Source organism: Anarhichas minor, unplaced genomic scaffold, assembly GCF_050575085.1.
Source record: "Anarhichas minor isolate MPS153535 unplaced genomic scaffold, ASM5057508v1 ptg000033l, whole genome shotgun sequence".
NCBI classification, from domain to species: Eukaryota; Metazoa; Chordata; class Actinopteri; order Perciformes; family Anarhichadidae; genus Anarhichas; species Anarhichas minor.
Window position 1 is genome coordinate 7,096,476 of NW_027466479.1, and position 18,493 is coordinate 7,114,968.

General features: G+C 41.1%; 1 protein-coding gene across 1 annotated transcript; it reads right to left on the reverse strand.

Moving 5' to 3' along the window:
• Window positions 1-610: 610 nt before the first annotated feature.
• Window positions 611-17,735, reverse strand: LOC142965462 (four and a half LIM domains protein 3-like). Its single transcript, XM_076106397.1, has 6 exons — window positions 17,669-17,735; window positions 7,648-7,819; window positions 4,776-4,950; window positions 3,688-3,857; window positions 2,569-2,755; window positions 611-1,327 (listed from the first exon to the last, which is right to left on the reverse strand). The coding sequence occupies exons 2-6, from the start codon at window positions 7,801-7,803 to the stop codon at window positions 1,176-1,178; spliced, it is 840 nt and encodes a 279-aa protein (XP_075962512.1). The 5' UTR covers window positions 7,804-7,819; window positions 17,669-17,735; the 3' UTR covers window positions 611-1,175.
• Window positions 17,736-18,493: the final 758 nt, after the last annotated feature.

Sequence of the window (18,493 nt, forward strand, 5' to 3'; positions counted from 1 at the left end):
GTGCCCTAACCTACACCATCTTGGTTTTCTACCCCCCCTCCTCCCCCTCCCGACATGGACACTAGCCTGGCACAGCCTGCATATAAACACAATCAGAACAGATCAGCAAAGAGGTTCTGAACTGTAAATATTTATGTAGATTATGTGAGTAATATAAGGGAAAGTCTGCATGGGACTACCCACAGAAAACCATCTTTGGGAAACAGGATGAGGGTTTTTCTAAGGAACCTTCTCCCTGTTTTTTTTAAAGACATTGTGAACCGTTTCAGTTTTTTTTCCATCAAGTATTATCAAAAGGAATATTTAGTTTCAGCTGCTCGATACGCCTCACAAGAGAATTTAAGACTTTTGTGTGGCTTGATAATTCGCGTCTAAATGAGACAGGAAAGCACATTTCTAAATGACCTTTTAAACATCGTCCTGTACAAAGAGCCACCTTTGAAGCATAATTCATCAGGAGGCTGCTTTTGTGCATTTTTGTTTTTTTAGAAGCACAACTGTGTGAAGCAGGGAACCAATTTTGTAGGTTAACTGACACCTACTGCGCTTCATGAGATGCATTGTGCATGTCCACGTTCATAGAGAGAAATACTTCATTCATTACTACATTTATACAGTGCCCTTTATTTTATTACATTTATTATTATTGTAAGTACGCCAGTAAAGACTGTTTTAAGCTGAAAAGAAAACTAAATATACAGAACATTCTCCACAAATGAGTTTACATACAGGGAGAAGAGGGAGGGCAGTTTTATATAAGTTGGAATATCTTTTAAAAAGTAGAAATACGTTTGTCCAGCGTTTAATCATAACATTCAAATTTTGGTTCGGCCTAGCAGTGATGAAAACAAGTGTTAAACAAACAGTTTCATTTAAAGGTTTAGATATTGTATATGTGTTGTATATTTCATTTATAGTCTTTGGTGTGCAAAACGTTAAAAATACCGAAAAACAAAGTCATACACATACGTCACAGGACATTTCTGCAGAATTTATACAAACATTTCAATGTGCTAAAGGCTGATGAGAGTTTCGGGTTGTAAATACTGAGCGTTGCATCAGATTTGCACTGTGAGTGAATTAGTAATATTGCAGTGTTCGTGTTGAAGGCCGAGGTTTAGAATAATGTTTTTCTGCTGGTGTTTGATAGGTGCTGCCGGTGTGGTTCGTGGCGGTCAGTCATCGTTGTTGCAGTCTGTACACAGAATCTGGTCGCGGTCGGGGAAGAAGCCGGAGCCCACCAGCGACACCGAGCAGCGTGAACACTTAAAGCACGGCTGGTGCCACTGCTGGTCCTCAAAAGACACGTACTTCCCATCTCCAAACCCTGTGAGGCACAAATACAAAACATGAGCAACTAATGAAGGAATGAATTACGAGGGTAGGAAGATGTAATAAGAGCCTTGCAGCATTATAAATAACATAAATGCATTCAGGATAACATCGGCAAGTTGGCAGTAACAATAAGAAAGCACTGCCAGTTCTGTCATCCTGCTGGTATTCCAGTTCATAGCTGTGGTTGAAGGCGTCTAATTAAAGTTCTCATTTAACTCTGGCATGTTAAGTTTCTTTGCCACTACGAGAAAGAGGCGGGATAGAGAGGATAATGGATCTCACTTGTTGTTCCTGCATTGCTGAATTGTCTTTTCTTTACTATATCTTTTTGCCAATCAGAGTCGGTAGGTGGTTTAAAGAGACAGGCGCTAAAATGGAGCGTTTCAGTCAGAGGGTGAATACAGGTATCATCAGACAGACTGTATGAGAGAAATGGTGTGTTTAAACATTAAAGCATGTAAACACGTTCTAGTAGAAATCCCAAATATGAAAAGTATGGACCTGAAAATGTGCATGATATGTCCCCTTTAACCTTCTTGTTTCCCTGTGTGTGTGTGTGTGTGTGTGTGTGTGTGTGTGTGTGTGTGTGTGTGTGTGTGTGTGTGTGTGTGTGTGTGTGTGTGTGTGTGTGTGTGTGTGTGTGTGTGTGTGTGTGTGTACAGTTTGCTTGTGATTAGAACATCAAGTTTTTGTTCGTAGGAAAATTAGACAATCCTGGTTAAAAACCGGTTCAGTCACAGGTTTGTTTTCAGGAAGCCTGTCGACACACAAGCGGCTTTAAAGCCTCTATGGAGCCTCATGGTGAGTTTCAGCTCGTTGTTCAGCTATGAAATCAAACTGTCTTCATACACATAAAAGATTCACAGGACACATGTAATACAGTATCAGCACTGTATTCATTTACTGCTAATAACAAAAAAACATTTTCTACAATGAAAGCTTGACGGCGTGGCTTTTATTGTTAAGTCCTTTCTTATTGAAATATGAGGAAACATGCAAATCACAAACTAAAGATCAGAGTCAATGTTTACAACCTGACTCACCTTACTGCCCACACCTGTTTGTCAAAGATAATTGTGTTGACATTGTATTGACGGTAGACAGCTGAGACAGACAGGAATCACAAGGAGACAATGGAAGATGATAAGCAACCCCGGACAGAATTGAAACGGGGATATTGTGCCGCAAACCAACAGAAAACAAAAACCCGTGGGTCCTCTACTTTCCACTGACCTGTGATGGCTGTATTGCACCCGGCACACTTTTTGGCATACAGGCTGCTGAAACACTTGACACAGTACGGACTCTCCCCCTGCGAGGTAAAAGGTTGGCCAGCTAGCGGAACCTTGCAGCCCGTGCAGAGAAAACACTCTTTGTGCCACACCTCGTCCTTGTAGGTCACGCCTCCTTTAGTCAGAGCCTGCAGAGCACAAACTGTATCAGTAAAACGTGACAATTTAAACGTCTTTTAGTGATACACTTTGGCATGAAGTTGTTACTGATGTGACGTCTCTGATGGGGCTCTTTTACTTTTACTGTTCATGCTTAATACTCAGTTCTTCTTGTTCATTTTAACACAATCTAACACCTGAATGTTTAAAACATGTTCACTTTTATCAACTCAGAATTAGTTCAAATGAAATGGAAAATTTGAAAATAAAACTACACATGGCCAGTATTCCCTGACATATTACGGTGTGCACTGCCAGCTAAAATATTGTAAAAGAGCTCACATACCCTTTAAAAGCAAAAAGAAATTAAATGAAAAATGTAATTATATCTGATTTATAATGTCTGATCAATACAACTCTGTCCTCTGATGATCTGGTTTTTCTGATTTGCTTTTTCTTTTAAGTCATTAACTTTTATGATCATTCATTTGATCAATTTATGTTTTTCTATATTATGGCATCTTGACCTGTCCTTTCACATTTCTTTATCTTATTTTGAATTTTTTTTAACAATTTTTTTTTTCTTACTGTTTTTATGTTATCTGTATTTGCCAAAATCCAAAGACAAAAGGAAGAAAGACAAAAATCAGTAGTGGATGATGACCTTTAACCACTCGTTGGTATAGTGCTTAAAGGATCAGTTGACTATTCAATTAGTCGATCGACATAATTGATTGTTAAAGTCATTTATCACTAAACAGTCTCTGGTTCTGGTTGCTGCTTCTCTGGGATTTATAGCGTTTAAAATGGAATATCTATATCTGTATCCATATCTTTGAACTGATAAACAAGACATTTGAAGATGTCACCGTGGGCTCTGGGAAACAGCGGCGGATGGATTTTATCGACTAAATGATGAATTGGAAATGTTCTCTACAGATGAGTCAAGATCCTGGTTCACCTTTTTGCAGTGGCTGCACTGAGGAGCAACCCTGCCCTCGTAGCACGGCACACAGTAGTAGTTGTTGTCGTCTGGAATGAAGGCCGCGGCACCCATCGGCTTCTCGCAGCCGTGACACACAAAACAGTCCTCGTGCCACGTGGAGCCGCCGTACTCCAACATCTTTGATCCTGTCAGAGGGGGGGGGGAGGCACAGATGAGAATATAAACTGAGATGTCTGTGATTGTTTGTTATGTTCCCTGACATTTGCAACCTTGCGTGTCACTTGAAACATTCCTCTGATCTCTGCCCCACTGTGCTGTAACCAATGAGCAGGAATGAAGTCTGATAGCGTTTCACACGGCGAAACACTGAGAAGACCAAGTGATGATTCAGTGTGACGGCTAAACCTGTTTTTACACAGCCCTCCTGCTCCGTACAATTCCTTCAGCTTACCTTGCATCAAAACAATTTGACAAGCTGTGACAAAGCAACGATCTCGCTGGCTTTTTATTTATTTTACAGTTTTAACCATTTCGTATCTGGCTGTTTTCTTTACTAAGAAACACGCGCTTCACTGCGGACGTTTAAAAAAAGGTTGGGGAGCCGGTCATGCCTCTGAGCTCCTTTCATCGTTGGCCCTGTTCTATTACTTGAGGGACCTGAACTGCAGACCAAATGCATGACGGCGTTTTGAACTTGAACTTGGCCTGAGCTTTGAAAGGCATTCCAGGCTGAGCGGAAACTGAAGAAAAAGACTGCTCGGCTCAGAAAAGAACTGGTGAGTTATGAGATCCCACACTACCCACAGGCCCGGGTCATTTTAAGTCATCCGACACCACTGCTGCACTCGTGTCGTCGCAGCGGCCGGAGCCGAAAAAAAACCCTGCTGGGAGATATTTTCAGCAGAGCAAGGCAAACAATCATCCTGTCACATCTAAGCTGTCACACCCCGGAACACAAAACCTCATTAGCCTGTTTATCTACAGAGACAGGGTGTGAACTTTTGAACTATTTGAGCAATTACTCAATGATCTGTCCCAGGGGAGGTTTGTGAACTTGGTGCTGGAGGAATGAAAGTGATGCAGCCGGTCTTTGTCGTCCCTACCTGGCATGACCGTCTTGTCGCAGGACACGCACTTGGAGGAATACTCGCTGCAGTAGCAGTCGCTGCACACCAGCGCGTCCTCCTGCCTGGTGAAGGGCTGGTCCGCCAGAGAGCGGTCGCAGCGGAAACAGCGGAAACAGTGCGCGTGGTAATGTCTGTTCTCATAGAAGAGCTCCTGGAGGAAGAGGAGGAGAAGGATGTAAATGACTCTGATCATGCACAATGTAATCATGTTAACTTGCCCTTATGTTTGAACATGCTGAATCCTGAACAATGTGACCTCTGACTGAATGAATCCTGTCTAAACTAAGGCATTGTTGTTCACCTGGATGTCATCAGAAGATGATCAGAAGGCTAATGGACACTTTGTCCTTTGAACAAAGACTGAAAGAAGCAACCAGAGGGGGATGACCAAGGGACAGAGAGAGAGAACAGCTTCCCATCGGGGTGAAACTTTCACACTCGCCCCTTTAGATTTTGGTACAAAGTTGTTACTGATGTGAAAGTCTCTGATGGCTCTTTGTGATCAGTATAAATGGGAGGTACTCTGTTCATGCTATACTCCGTTCTTCTTGTTCATCTTAACACATTTAACCATAATCTAACACCTGGATGTTTAAAACATGTTCAATTTGATCAACTCAGAATAAGTTTATATGAATAATTAGCTGAAAATAAAACCACACATGGCCAGTACTCCCTGACATATTATGGTGTGGACTGCCAGCAAAAATATCAAAGAGCTCACATACCCTTCATAAAGTTAATGAAATATGTAATTATATTAATATTAATAATTAGTAAATAAGTAATAATGAGGGGGTGAACAAGCCGAGGTACAAAGAGAGAGAACAGCTTCCCATCGGGGTAAAACCGTCACCCTGACCCATTTAAATATTTACAAATTTAAAGTGAGACTTTGTAGCATTTTAAAGACAAAATAACACAATTGTCCTAAAATTCATAAGTAATTAAATATATCCTCGCTTAATCAAATATACCATAAGGTGTTGTGGCTACTGTGTTAGTTGGTCTGGTATGATTAATAGTTCATGGTGGCTGATGTTAGTAAATGGGCACTGTCAGTTTCACATACTTCCTGTTGCCATAAATTGTCATCAAATGTGTGTTAATCCGCACCAGAAAATAGCCCCCCCCCCCCCCCCCCATCTACTAATCTACGCTTACAACTACAGTGCCCAGCAGTCCAAGGATAGCCCTTAGCATTTATAAAAAAAAGTAAGTTTATTAATGACTAATTTCGAAAGATTTTCAGTAGGAATTAATGTGCACAGACAGGACAGAGAAGTCAGATATTGATATAATATTGCGTTGTTGGTCCTCTTATAGGATTTGTTGATGATAAGACAAACAGCTTAATCCTTTAACAAACATTCAATCATTTTACCCTAAACTGTAAGTTAATAAAAACACCTGATATGTTCTTGTTGCTCACAAGGAGATTCTCTATTCGCTGCTCCCCCATCCGCTTGGAGGTCAGAGGTCACGGTTGACCACAGGACTCAGTTCCCTGTATCTTGGATGCTTACCGACATGGGAGCCTCAGTCAACCCGAAAGTTTCCTACTTTCCCCGACATCCCGCCGTCCTCCAAACAGTGGAGTTGAGCATGAGAGAAGTATTTTTTTTTTACTTCAAAAAATCTGGATAAGCCACTTTTTGTGTCTTTGTGTTTTTCTTCCAACAGCTGCTTTGTGTTCCAGTTCATCTGCAGTTCAGGCGAGCTCTGTGATAAATGGCCTCATTGAACGGTGGGTGAAAAACTTATTTTTGAGGCGTGGAGTTTCACAGTAATAGAAACGACTTAACGCAGAGGAGCGGAGAAGGAAGAAAGATGACTGTTGTTATGTCTTGTGCAAAGGGAGGGACGGCCAAAGCAAGAGCAGCGTAATTTACTGCAGCTCCTTCACAGGGAGTCCATAATACACAGCACACCGGTGGCCTCATGGCGTCTGTGGGTGCTTTCTTCAGGACAGTGTTTCCAATTTTCACTAACTACGGTTTTTACCGAACTTAAAGGGGATTACAGACAATTTGGCGAGTTTTCTAACAATGCCAGCTGGTTTGCTAAAGAAGTTAGAAAACGTATCATAATGCAGTCAGACAGTTACAACGTAGGCAGTGGAAGAAGTACTCAACATTCAAAGTGTTATTATTATTTAAATGTATTCAAAGTATCAAAACACTAAAGTAGTTGTTGAGGCAGTACGGTCCCAGATAATGTCATGATATTCTTAAATATAATTTGATCGTTATTAGTGATGCATTATACTCTAGCGGCATTTCAGTGGTGTAGCTGGTTGAGTTAACTTGAACTATTTCATATACTCTTCTGGAGTTATCTTTTAAGCAATACGTGATATTGATGACAGAGCTGAAACGATTACTTGATCAACAGAAAATTAATTCACAACTATTTTGATGGTGGATTTATCGTCATTTTTCAATGAAATGGCAACTACTCTCCAGTTTCAGCTGAGGATTTGTTGCTTTTCTTTGTTTAAAGGCATTTTAAAATTAAAATCTTTGGGTTTTGGACTTGAACAAAAGAAGACATTTGAAGACATCACCTTGGACTTTGGGAAACTGTGTTGGTCATTCTTCACTGTTATAGAAGTTTAATAGACCAAATGATTAATCAATTAATTAATACAATAATTGTTCAATCTAAATCTCAATCAGTAGCTACAGGTTTCAAATAAGTGTGTAAAAAGTACAATATTTCCCTCTGAACTGTGGTGGAGTAGAAGTAGAAAGTAGAAGCAAAAAAAGTACTTCATGATTGTACTTAAGTACAGCAGTTGAGTAGATGTACTTTGTTACTCTCCACCCCTTGTACAAGTAGAGCTTACCTTGGCATTGTGGCCGATGATTTCTTTGCATTCCTGGCAGGTGTTGGCGTACAAGCGGTCGTAGCAGGGGATGCAGTGAGGGTTGTCCTCCACCTGGATGTATTTGCGTCCGCACAGGGACTCGTTGCAGTTCTTGCAGTCGAACCGCTCACTCATGATGTCTTTCTTCTGGCTGAGAGAATTCACAGGCACAGTTTTTAGCATTCGCTATCAGCGGGAAGACAGCGCAGGAAGGAGGAGTAAAGATGATTAAGACGGAGAGAGAGAGAGAAAGCAGGAAGAAGGGAGGCAGACAGTCTTTGGATATACAGCTGGGAAATAAAGACCAACAGCCATGTCAAAAAGTGGGAGTAAAATAAACAAACATTTTAGAGCACTATAGAGAGTGCTTAAAGACACTCAACCCTCAAGTTAAAAAGATGATAGAACTAACAACACACTAAAGGCAAAGTGTAGTACAGGACACTAAAAGCAACGTACAATAAAAAGGAGAGTTTTGAGTCTTGAACATAAACAATTATGGATGTACTGAAGTTAATAATGCTGTGGCAGTAGTCGAGTCTGGATGTGATGAAAAAAACTTTCCGGGAGGGGTGGAATAATAAACTATGCATCCATAGTTACATTTTGGCAGCGCAGTTGGTCAGGGTAGAGTGAGTTGCAGTGATTGTGTATTTAGTGGAGATGTGGAGTTTGGACATCATCGGCACAGCAGTGGAAGTGGAGACCATGAAGACGGATGGTGTTAACAAAGGGGAGCATTGTAGGGCAATGAACGGTGGAGGACCAGGCATTGAACCCTGGGGGACGCCGGAGGCGGATGTTTTGGATATCTGTTCATTGATATTCTATATGTACCCATCTTCCTACTTTGTTAAAGTAGGAAGGGGATATAGTAGGGAGGTCGTAAAGTTTTTGAGAAAGAATGTTGATGATGGTGAGAAAAGCAGCAGTGGGGGTTGCGGAGGATGAAAACGTTGAGATGACTAGAGCCTGAGAGGAGGAGGTTGTCGGTGACTTTAACAACATGGTGAATACGAATTAGATGAACCTTCAACATGCAAAAAATGTATGGTTTACCAAAAGACATCATACTGCAGTTAACAGGTAAGTATTGTTAAAACATGTTTCACATCTGAAAAACATTTCCTGCAAGCAGAGAAAGGGTTGAATGAACACTAACACTGTATATAACCGCTTCTCCGGTTTCATCATTACTCTCTAATAAGTGAAAGCTTATGAGGCTCTGGCCCCCCTCCCCCCATTCTTGCACGAAACCCCCAGCGGCGGTTTGGCATGGAGAAAGCACAACTAAAGAATATTAATTGTTGGGAGCTGAATTGAAGCAGCGCTCTCTATTTCAAAGGCTCTCTCGAGGGCTTTTTCATCTTTGTTTGGCCTAAAGGGCATACCACTCGTTCATCAAGTTACTCCCTTTACTAACTCATTTTACTCTACTCCTTTTGTCCACAACTCTCTCTCAAAAGCAGATTACAAACTTGTAGATGTTTTATTGCCGCAACTTTAGCTTTCTGTTATGTCCAAACTAATTTTTGTGATTGGAAATAGGGTTGATTGCCAAAATTGAAGTCCAATTGAACTCCAAATATGTGTTTTTTCATCATATTGACCCTGAATTTGCTGCATAAAAATTTTACAGACATGCTTTTAAACAGATTTTAAGATAAACGTAACTCAAAGGAGGGAGATGCTTTTGGTTGTTTTTGCTGAAGAAATAAGAAAGAGAAAATACAGGGTCCAAAATGACGACAATGTTTAATCATAATTTCAGGGTCAAAAGATGTTGATGGGTCTAGTTTAGTTACATTTGTAAAGTTTGTCTGCTATATTTCGAAGTGTAGCTAAGCCCTGCATCACACTGATATATAGTCATTAATGTACTCGGTTGTCTGGAGCCTCTTAAAAACAAGATTATGCATCTGAAGTATAGCCTCCTTATACTTAATTCAAATAAATGACTTGATCTGGAGCTCTTGGGGCAGAGGAAGGACAGGTGGAAATAAGGCTGGGCACACTGACAATAGCACCATCCCACCATTATTACTGAACACAGTGAGGCATTAGCAGGGTATGTGACCCCCATGTTCTGCAGCAGCGAGGGGAAATGAGCGAGGAAATGAAGTGTGGGAGGTTAAAATACCCTCCTGTGGAACAGTTGAGTCCGCATGGCTCAGAAAAGATATATACAGTGTGGATGAAGATTATGGATAAGGAGAGGTCTCTTTGGGTATATGTTCATGCTCAGGATCACAGCGTCTGGAACATTTACAAAGGCAGACACTTAAATATTTCACTTGGAAACGGTAATTGTTTATAATTTTCTCCCCCCCCCTATTTTGGTCACATTTGACGTGTTTTTATCGTGTCAGAAAATGGGAGGTGGGTTCAACAAAGTGCAGCCGAGAAACCGTGTGGCTTTGAAATCTCCCTGAGGGATCGAGGAATGAGCTCCCCCCACACACACACACACACACACACACACACCACCACCACCACTACCCCCACCCCTGGAAGACGTCACCGGCTCGGTCTAAACGATGAGAGGACCCAGGGCTCGGTGCAAACTAATGAAGGCCACTTGTTTTCTCAGAAACACATATTTTTTGGGGGTTTTGTTATGAAGCTGGTTATAGAATTAAATCACATCGCTCATGACGATGGTTTCCCGCTCCACACATTCACATTTACAGGTACTGCGCTTCACGTTCGGCCACCTCCAAGTATTTTCATCTGGCCCGCTGAAGGAGTCGTCGCGAAAGTGCAGTTTACATTCCTCGTGTCTGACTGTGATCAAACATTATGTTTCTAATAATCAATGATGCAGCAATGTCAGATAAACAAAGGATAAACACAGTCTGCTCTCGGTCATGTCCTGAAGTCGATGTCAGACGCAGAAACTCCCTCTCTCCCGAAGCTCGTCTGGAGACTTTTTCTCCCAATGCCATGTTAGCACAACACAGAGGACATCCCTGATGCATCCCTGGCTGCAGATAACAGCACCGCTTCCTCTTGCAGGGCATCAAGCTGGGTCAACAAAACAACGAGGAGCATACCGACTGAGAGAAGACATCACATCCTATGTCTGCTTTCTGTCAGATTGCTGTCTGGACGGGGGAAAATCAGCCCAACTTCCCTCCTAAAATGTCTAAAGAGGTTCGGTTTCTATTCTCGCCCGTCCATTTCAACGATGAATGCAGTGACAAAACAATGGTTTTCCTTCCGGACATAGTCTTCCCAGTTTTGAGCTTTATGTTTCTCTTCCTGGGCCACAACATCTGCGAACACATTCTGTGGTCTCCAGCTGTTGTCTGTCATCAAATTCTCCTTTAGGCATCCAACAGGGAATTCTTATGGGACTTGAGCCAAAACACAAAGGCATGTAATTAAAAATCCACCAATGTTGAAACCAATTTTTTGAGGTTCCTAAAGGGCAGTCCATTATAACTTTATAGTCAGCTATAAAATAGGGAAATACGGTGGGACTCTTACTGTCGAAACTGAGCATTAGGCATGGAGCAGCATTGGCTTAGCTTAGCATAAAGACTGAAAGCTTTGCCCAAAGTATTAAAAAAAAGCCTAAATCTTGTTTTTTTTAACATGCATATCTTCTGTATACCGCCGTTGTTTTCTCATTCATTTGGGAGGGTGGTCCTCAGAATTTCTTTAAGAATTTATCAGAAGTGGGCCGAGAGCCTTAAGTTACACAAAAAGGTTGAGAACCTGCCTAAATGCATTGAGTTGCTGCCACGTGACGTGTTGATTTGACATTTGGGTTAAAGAGCTGCTGAACAGGTGGACCTAAAACAGTGGCAGGTGAGTGTGTATAAAGTCTTTTAAATTGCACCGTATACAAATTGATTATCTCGCTGGTCACAACTGACTGCGTATCTGTTAGGAATCTGCTCATTTCACACCCTCAACACTGTCTGACGCTAACTGTCTGAATGACTGACTCATAGTCAGCGCCCTGTTTACGAGGCGTTCACGTTACTCAACAGGTGTCCTCTTGGATCACACCCAAGACTACTTGTCTCCCTTGTTCTTCTTCTCTTCAGAGCGTGACATCGAACCAAACACTCATCCATCCTGTCTAAGTACTCTCTCTCTAGTAGCACAGCTGCTGAAACTATTTAAGCCCACAATTCACCTTGATGAGTGGACATGTTGAATTCCTTAACCGATACACTGACCGTCCCGGTGAGAGATTTACAGGAGCCCTTTGTAGTGGCAGCCAAATGGCAACTGTCTCCCAGGATCAGGCCTCCTGCCTCATGTCCCTTCATGGCTCGCTGCTGTTATTTTACACCTCAACAACCTGGACAGCTTCTTACGACCGCAGCCAGAAGCTCTCTGCAGGCCATGGGAGCTGCTGCCACTGGGTGTTACTGTTTATTTTCCCCCCGGAGGAATTTAGACTTTACAAACCAGATTATTCCATGATGAAAACCTCTGTCACACGTAATAAAGTCCAGTGGAATAAAATGTGTAAGTAAGTGTTAAATCTGTTAGACACACAAAATACTAATTCATGCAATATAAAACAGCCTCAGTGCCTTTTTTGGGAGGGAAAATGGCATTCCCTGTACACGCTACTGTTCTTTTTGAGACTTTTTGACTGTTTTCATATATTATTAAATGTACAAAAAGACTGTGTTCTCCTTTAAGTCCAGACTGAAATATCTCAACAACTATTGGATTCATTATCATGAAATATTTTAAGGACATTCATGGTCTCCAGATGATGTATCCTAATGACTTTGGAGATCCTCTGACTTTTGCTAATTAGCATTTAACAGAAAGTAAAGCTGAGGTTGATCAGAATGTCCGTTTTTCAGGTATTCAGAAAGTATTCCGACCCCTTCGCTTCAACTTTTTATACTACCCCACTATGCATAACTGAAATAGCACATTGACAGAACTATTCAGACCCTTGGCTGTGACACTACAGCTTTAGTTACTTCAAATATTTGTGAAATCAGATAGAAACTATGTATAGCTTCTTTTTTTATTATTATTCTCAATATCTCTGACTGGGAAATACCACTCGGAGGCAAACGTTTTTTGCTCAGTTGCTCGTAAACGATAAGTTCAGCCTTACAGGCTCTGAGTCCTGTTTTTTTCAATGCCTTAACTTACAGTCACTGCTTTCTATTTTGCCGGTAAACTCATTAAATTACCAAACTGTGCGTGCATTCAGTTAAAACAGGAAAGCGTGTAACAAAGTTGGCTTTTTAATTACCACCCCACTTTACTGTTTATTCCCCCTGAAATGGATTAGGGTACTTTAACGGCCTCTGAAGCTCAGAACAGTCCTCATATTGTGCGACTCCCTGGGTTGCATGATATGGATTTCGTGGGAGGTGACTGGGAATATTGACAGCGGCACAATACTGTGTGGAACATGGCAACAACAGAGGAGCCCTGCAGCATCGGAGGGAACGGGACACTCTCATGGCTGCAGCTGTAAAACTGTTGCAGAAAAAAAAAGAAAAGAAAAGAACAACAAGGCTGGTCTCTTATGGCTGTCAGATGACTGCGCTCCCTTTCATCCCCAGTACAAAGACGCTCAATGTGGTTTCGGCTTCCTGCGGATCACAGGGCTAATTTCAGCTGAACGACGCACACAAATCAGCATGAACACACGTTGTACATTTTGTTGTCGCTGATTAGAGATCTCATCAGGATAATTTGCTCCTTCTTGCCGTTTTTAAACAATGACGATGTTCTGATGTGTAACATATTTCGGTCGCTTGAACATGAAAAATCGCTTCCTTATAAGGTCAAATTAGTGTCAAAGACTCCATTGTTTAACAATGAGGCTGTGCTTCATTTTACACGATCATGTCATTGGTTAATCTTAATTGCACGAGACCATAACATGATCAGTATCCCTGGATATTAATGACACATAACCACTACCATTAAGCCTGTAACATTAGGGAATAAAGCACCTTTAAAGAGAGAATACGTGTCTGCTTTTGTTTTATGAGTCTCCAGGCGGCTGCTTGTTTATCCAGTGAAACAATGTGGGCTGCAGCTGCAGTTTCTCCTCTGATGCTGTCGGCAGAACTGACAAACAGATCTCAGTCAGTCAACAAGTAAACAAGTCACCACCACGCCAAGTCTTCATCCCACAGTGACCTGACACTGGAGGTCCTTGGGAGGGGGGGGGGTCGCGAGATGATTACTGAGGTACAAAATAGGAAAAAAACTAAGCTTGTGGAACTTTTCTCAAATTTATTTTTTAATACCGTATAGTTTTGCTTCCTCTGACTTCTAAAATGCTTTATTTCATGGTTCTATAATATCATAATCATATACTTGGAAAGAAGTATGTACTATGGGTCCACATTTTTGCCCCAATTTTAATTTCCTAGACAGAAAAACACCATCTGAACGAAAGGAATCCTTCTTTTTTATCAGAAATCTTTTCTTCATTTCACAAAAGAATTAAACATAAAAGTATTGAATCTAATAGCAAATGTGTTTACTTGCTATTGAGCTTTCAGCGACCACTTCTCAATCTCTATCCACGGAGGAAGACTATGAGATGTGGTTAAAAGTTCTGGGGCAAAGCTAGAAAGTGGACTCATAGATCCTTCTTTGTCAAACTTCTATTTCAGAGGTCAAGACGAAACTTTCATGCTCATTATGTTCTCCGTATTTGACTATTTTCTGCATGTTGCAGCTGAAAATTAACTATAATTGATTCACTGGAACTGAACACTGTATCCACTTCCACTATAACTACCATATTAGATCAGGACATTTTTAGAAAATGATTCAGAATTGACAGACTTTTAACAGGGGATGAAAAGAAAACTTTACTTGGAGTTACAAGCAACAACGTTTTGGGAATCACTGACCTAAAGGACACACGGACAACACGTCTACATCTATGCTGACAGCTCAGGCTGTACTTTGAGCTAAATGCTACTAACAAGCTAACAAGCTCACCATGAAAATGCATACATACTTACTGTGTTCACCATCAATAATCAGCCTTTAGTAATTAGCACAACACACAAAGAACAGCTGAGGCTGATGGGAATGTCGTTAGGTTTGCAAGTATTAATCAAAAGCATGGACACATTTTGACCCGTAGAGGGAAAGCCCAGGATCATTAGAATTCATCCTCTGGGGAACATGAATGTATTTTTTTCAAAATGTCATATCAATGCAAAATGGTGGACCGACTGACATTGCCATCCAAGACCGAGCGTTGCTAAAAATATATGTGAAACATCTTATAATCACGAAAGAATAAAAGTAGAGAGGCAGATTAAAAAGATTGTGATCGAGTGTGGTCATGAGGTCTCTTAAAATGAAGTACCTTTAGTTGAAGTTACTTTTGGCAGCATAGCTGTTGCCCTTGGATTATGCTTGCAGGCAAACGCCGACCGAAGCAAATAAACAGTCGGCCTTATGGTCTTTGAAAAACGGCAACTATCATCCAAAACAAACACACGGGTAAACATATTTTCCCATCAGCTGCCAGCTGGCACTGGACAGTTCAAGAGGTGGGTGTTAATGGTAACAGACGTTTGTTTTCTGAGAGACCGGGCCTGCTGTCTCTGTTTCATGTCTGCTGATGGATTTATTTGACTTTGGAAAGGCAGAGGATTGGTTTCAAACTCTTACACTTGCAGAACATACGGACAGATGATGGTTTTGAGCAACTGGAGGTGTAAATATAAAAGCAGACTTTAAAACATTTACTCCAAACTGAAGTGGAAACTGTACTTCAGTCAAATGTGTGATCTTTTGTCTGACTCATTAAAGGATCCGTTAGACATTTGAGGAAATGGCTCATCTGCTTTCTTGCCCCGAGTTATAGGAGAAGATGAACACGTCTCTCTTACGTCTGTATGGTACAAATTAAGCCAAGGCCAACAGCCAGTTAGCTTAGCTTAGCATGGAGACTGGAAGCAGGGGGAAACAGCTGGCTCTGAACCAAGGCAACAAAATCCGCCAACCAGAAACGCATCTCCTTTGTTTAATCAGAACCAAAACAGAAATGTGAAAACGACAATTTTCGGTTTTTCGAGGGAGTTGAGGAGATGTGGGAAGTCACTGGTCCGAGCTGTTGTTCGCCAGAAATAGTTTCAGCATGTAACACAATAATTGCTATTTTTTTCTGTTTGTGTTTGGATTAAACATACAAGATAGAATGCCTTAATTAATAAGCTTTCACCATATTTTTTGACACTTTTCCCTTTGCTTTCAGTCTTTATAGCTGAGCTGATCTACAGCTCCGTTTTCATTCTTAGGAAATGTTCCCAGCCATTAAATAGTCCATCCCTAAAACGAAATGTCTTTTTCACGCTTAAAAACTAAATATTTAAGATGTTGGCCAGTGTGCTAGAGTGGTGCTGCCTTTGGTCAGAGCCAGGCTAGCTGTTTCCCCCTGTTTCCAGTCTTTATGCTAAGCTAAGCTAACCGTACCTTCATATTTAGTGTACAGACGTGAGAGTGGTAACAATCTTTTCATCTCACTCTGAGCAAGACACCAAATCAACGCATTTCCAACCCTTGCCATGCTGTGCCGCAGAAACAGGAAATGTAAAAGGCCGAGACATGAGTGGGACTGACTCATGATGAGACTCTCTTGTCACATTTTTATGACCAACTGTCACTTTGACAATCCCAAAAAAATCATCTCCCTTCAACTGTTTTATTTTGTGTCTGGCTCGTCTCCACTGATTGTACACAATCAGGCCCAACCTTCACCCAACGCAAGAATCTCAGAGGAATGTGACGACTGGTCAAAACGTGGCAAAATGTCGTGGTTGAGAAGAAGAAGAAGAAGAAAAGCAAACAAGGAAAGCATTTTTTCTTTCGCCCTCTGTTTTCTAAAAAAAAGACAAAAGTCAAGAATTCCTTGTGGGAAACAACCCCCCCCCCCCCTCCCAAACACATTCACATGCAACCAGAGCTGCATTGTTTCAATGAATGAATTAATTTCACCCAAATGGATTGGAACATGATGATGGTATGTAGCCTATGGCGTGCGGTGATGGAAACTATGAGCAGTGCTGGAGCAGGGGGTGAGTGTGTGTGTGTGTGTGTGGGGGGGGGGTTGCTGAGGCTCCAGAAAAATGTGTAATCTGAAGGAGACGTGACTCTCACTCAACAAGACTAAATGCCGTGGTAACATTCAAAATGAATAAAAGCAACGATTGCTTGACATATTGCGCTCTCATTGTCCAGGCGTGGAGCCGTATTTTTGTGCATCAGAGTCAATTTAAGAAACATTAAAGCAAGGGATTGTTTCCTCAAAGGTCTCCTTGTTCTTCTCCTCATGAATCCTACTAGAAAAACGGGGCCCGCAGCACTTATTCAAAGTATCAGTTACTCACTTTGGACCCCGTTCAGGCCCCGATAACATCCACTGTTTCCTCACTAAAGAAAGGACTTCCTTTCTGCTTCATCCTGGATGTGGGGGGTCAAATATTTGGCTTAGCATTACGCACTACTATGTCATCCTTTATGTCTTTATTGGTAAGGAATCATTTACTGATGCTTTAGAGATAAATTATTTATCATAAATAATAGAACATTCTGGGTTGCCAGGTTGTGAAAAATGCCACTGGTACGTATTTGTCCTATCGATTCGGTAATGATGTAATGATACATGTTGGTAATATTAATAAATGCTCGAGATAATCAGTTTCTAATTATCAATCGAGTCTATAAACGTTGTTAACTCATTAATACATTGATTTTCGATTCTCTGCAGAACACTTTTCTACCTATTAAAACGTGGAAAAGACATTCAAAATGTTCTGATGCTTCATTAACGCATCTTTTTTTTTGCGCCAGGTGAGGTCTGGTGATGAGGTCTGTGCGCGCCTCCGCGGAGCAGACGTCAAAGCATCAGGAGATTACAACAATGCAAACTCACCACAACACACTTTAAATGTACGTATCACGTACGTATCTTTACGCTACAAAGCTGTAAGCAGCACATGTATATAAAGAGCGCACATATAAAACGTACCTCTCTTTACGCACCAGCAGCCTCTGGAGATGCTCACGGGAATATCTGCAGGATCCGAGACGATCGTCCGCTCGCGCTGCTCTGGAGAAGATAATGACAGAGAATTAAATCCTCCGTGAAACTCCCGCGAGCTGCAAACTGACGGGTTTCCACTGACTGAAGCATCTGGTACGTAAAAACCATTCCCTCAAACACCGCCCCTTTCTTCTCTCCACTCCCTCCTGTCTGTCTTTCACCTTGTGGGGAGTTGGAGCCGAAAGAAGGTAGACTCCGTGTGTTTTTTGGATGTAATTGAATATTTTAAATACACAGTAGACCTTTGGCTTCCAGCTGCTGCTGTAAACCCATTTTTAACCTCTCTAAATGGAAAATCCTTATAATAATCTCATTTTAGGAGCTATAATGTGTTCTACAGCTAATATCACAATAAAGGTAATTTGGGGACTTTGAAATTGACGTTTTAAATGGTTTCCTTCACTTAACTACCACAACACCCCCACTCCAATTAGGCTATTATTCATAAGCAGTACACTCGATACATGGGTTAAAACACACTAGCTGTAATGTAATTGTAACCAAGACATTATAACGTGCTTATTAATGTATTCATCAACAAATATAACCTATTAGTTGATGAATGATTGATAACACAACATGGCCCTTTACACACAGGATCAAAATGTTATATAGTGTTATAAAGCACTTACCAAGTGTATACATGTTATAAATGATTTACTGACTGTCTATACATGTTATAAACAGTATCAAACTGTTTATACACATACAATCTTGAAAATAGAAGTGACACAAGATGATAATATAATA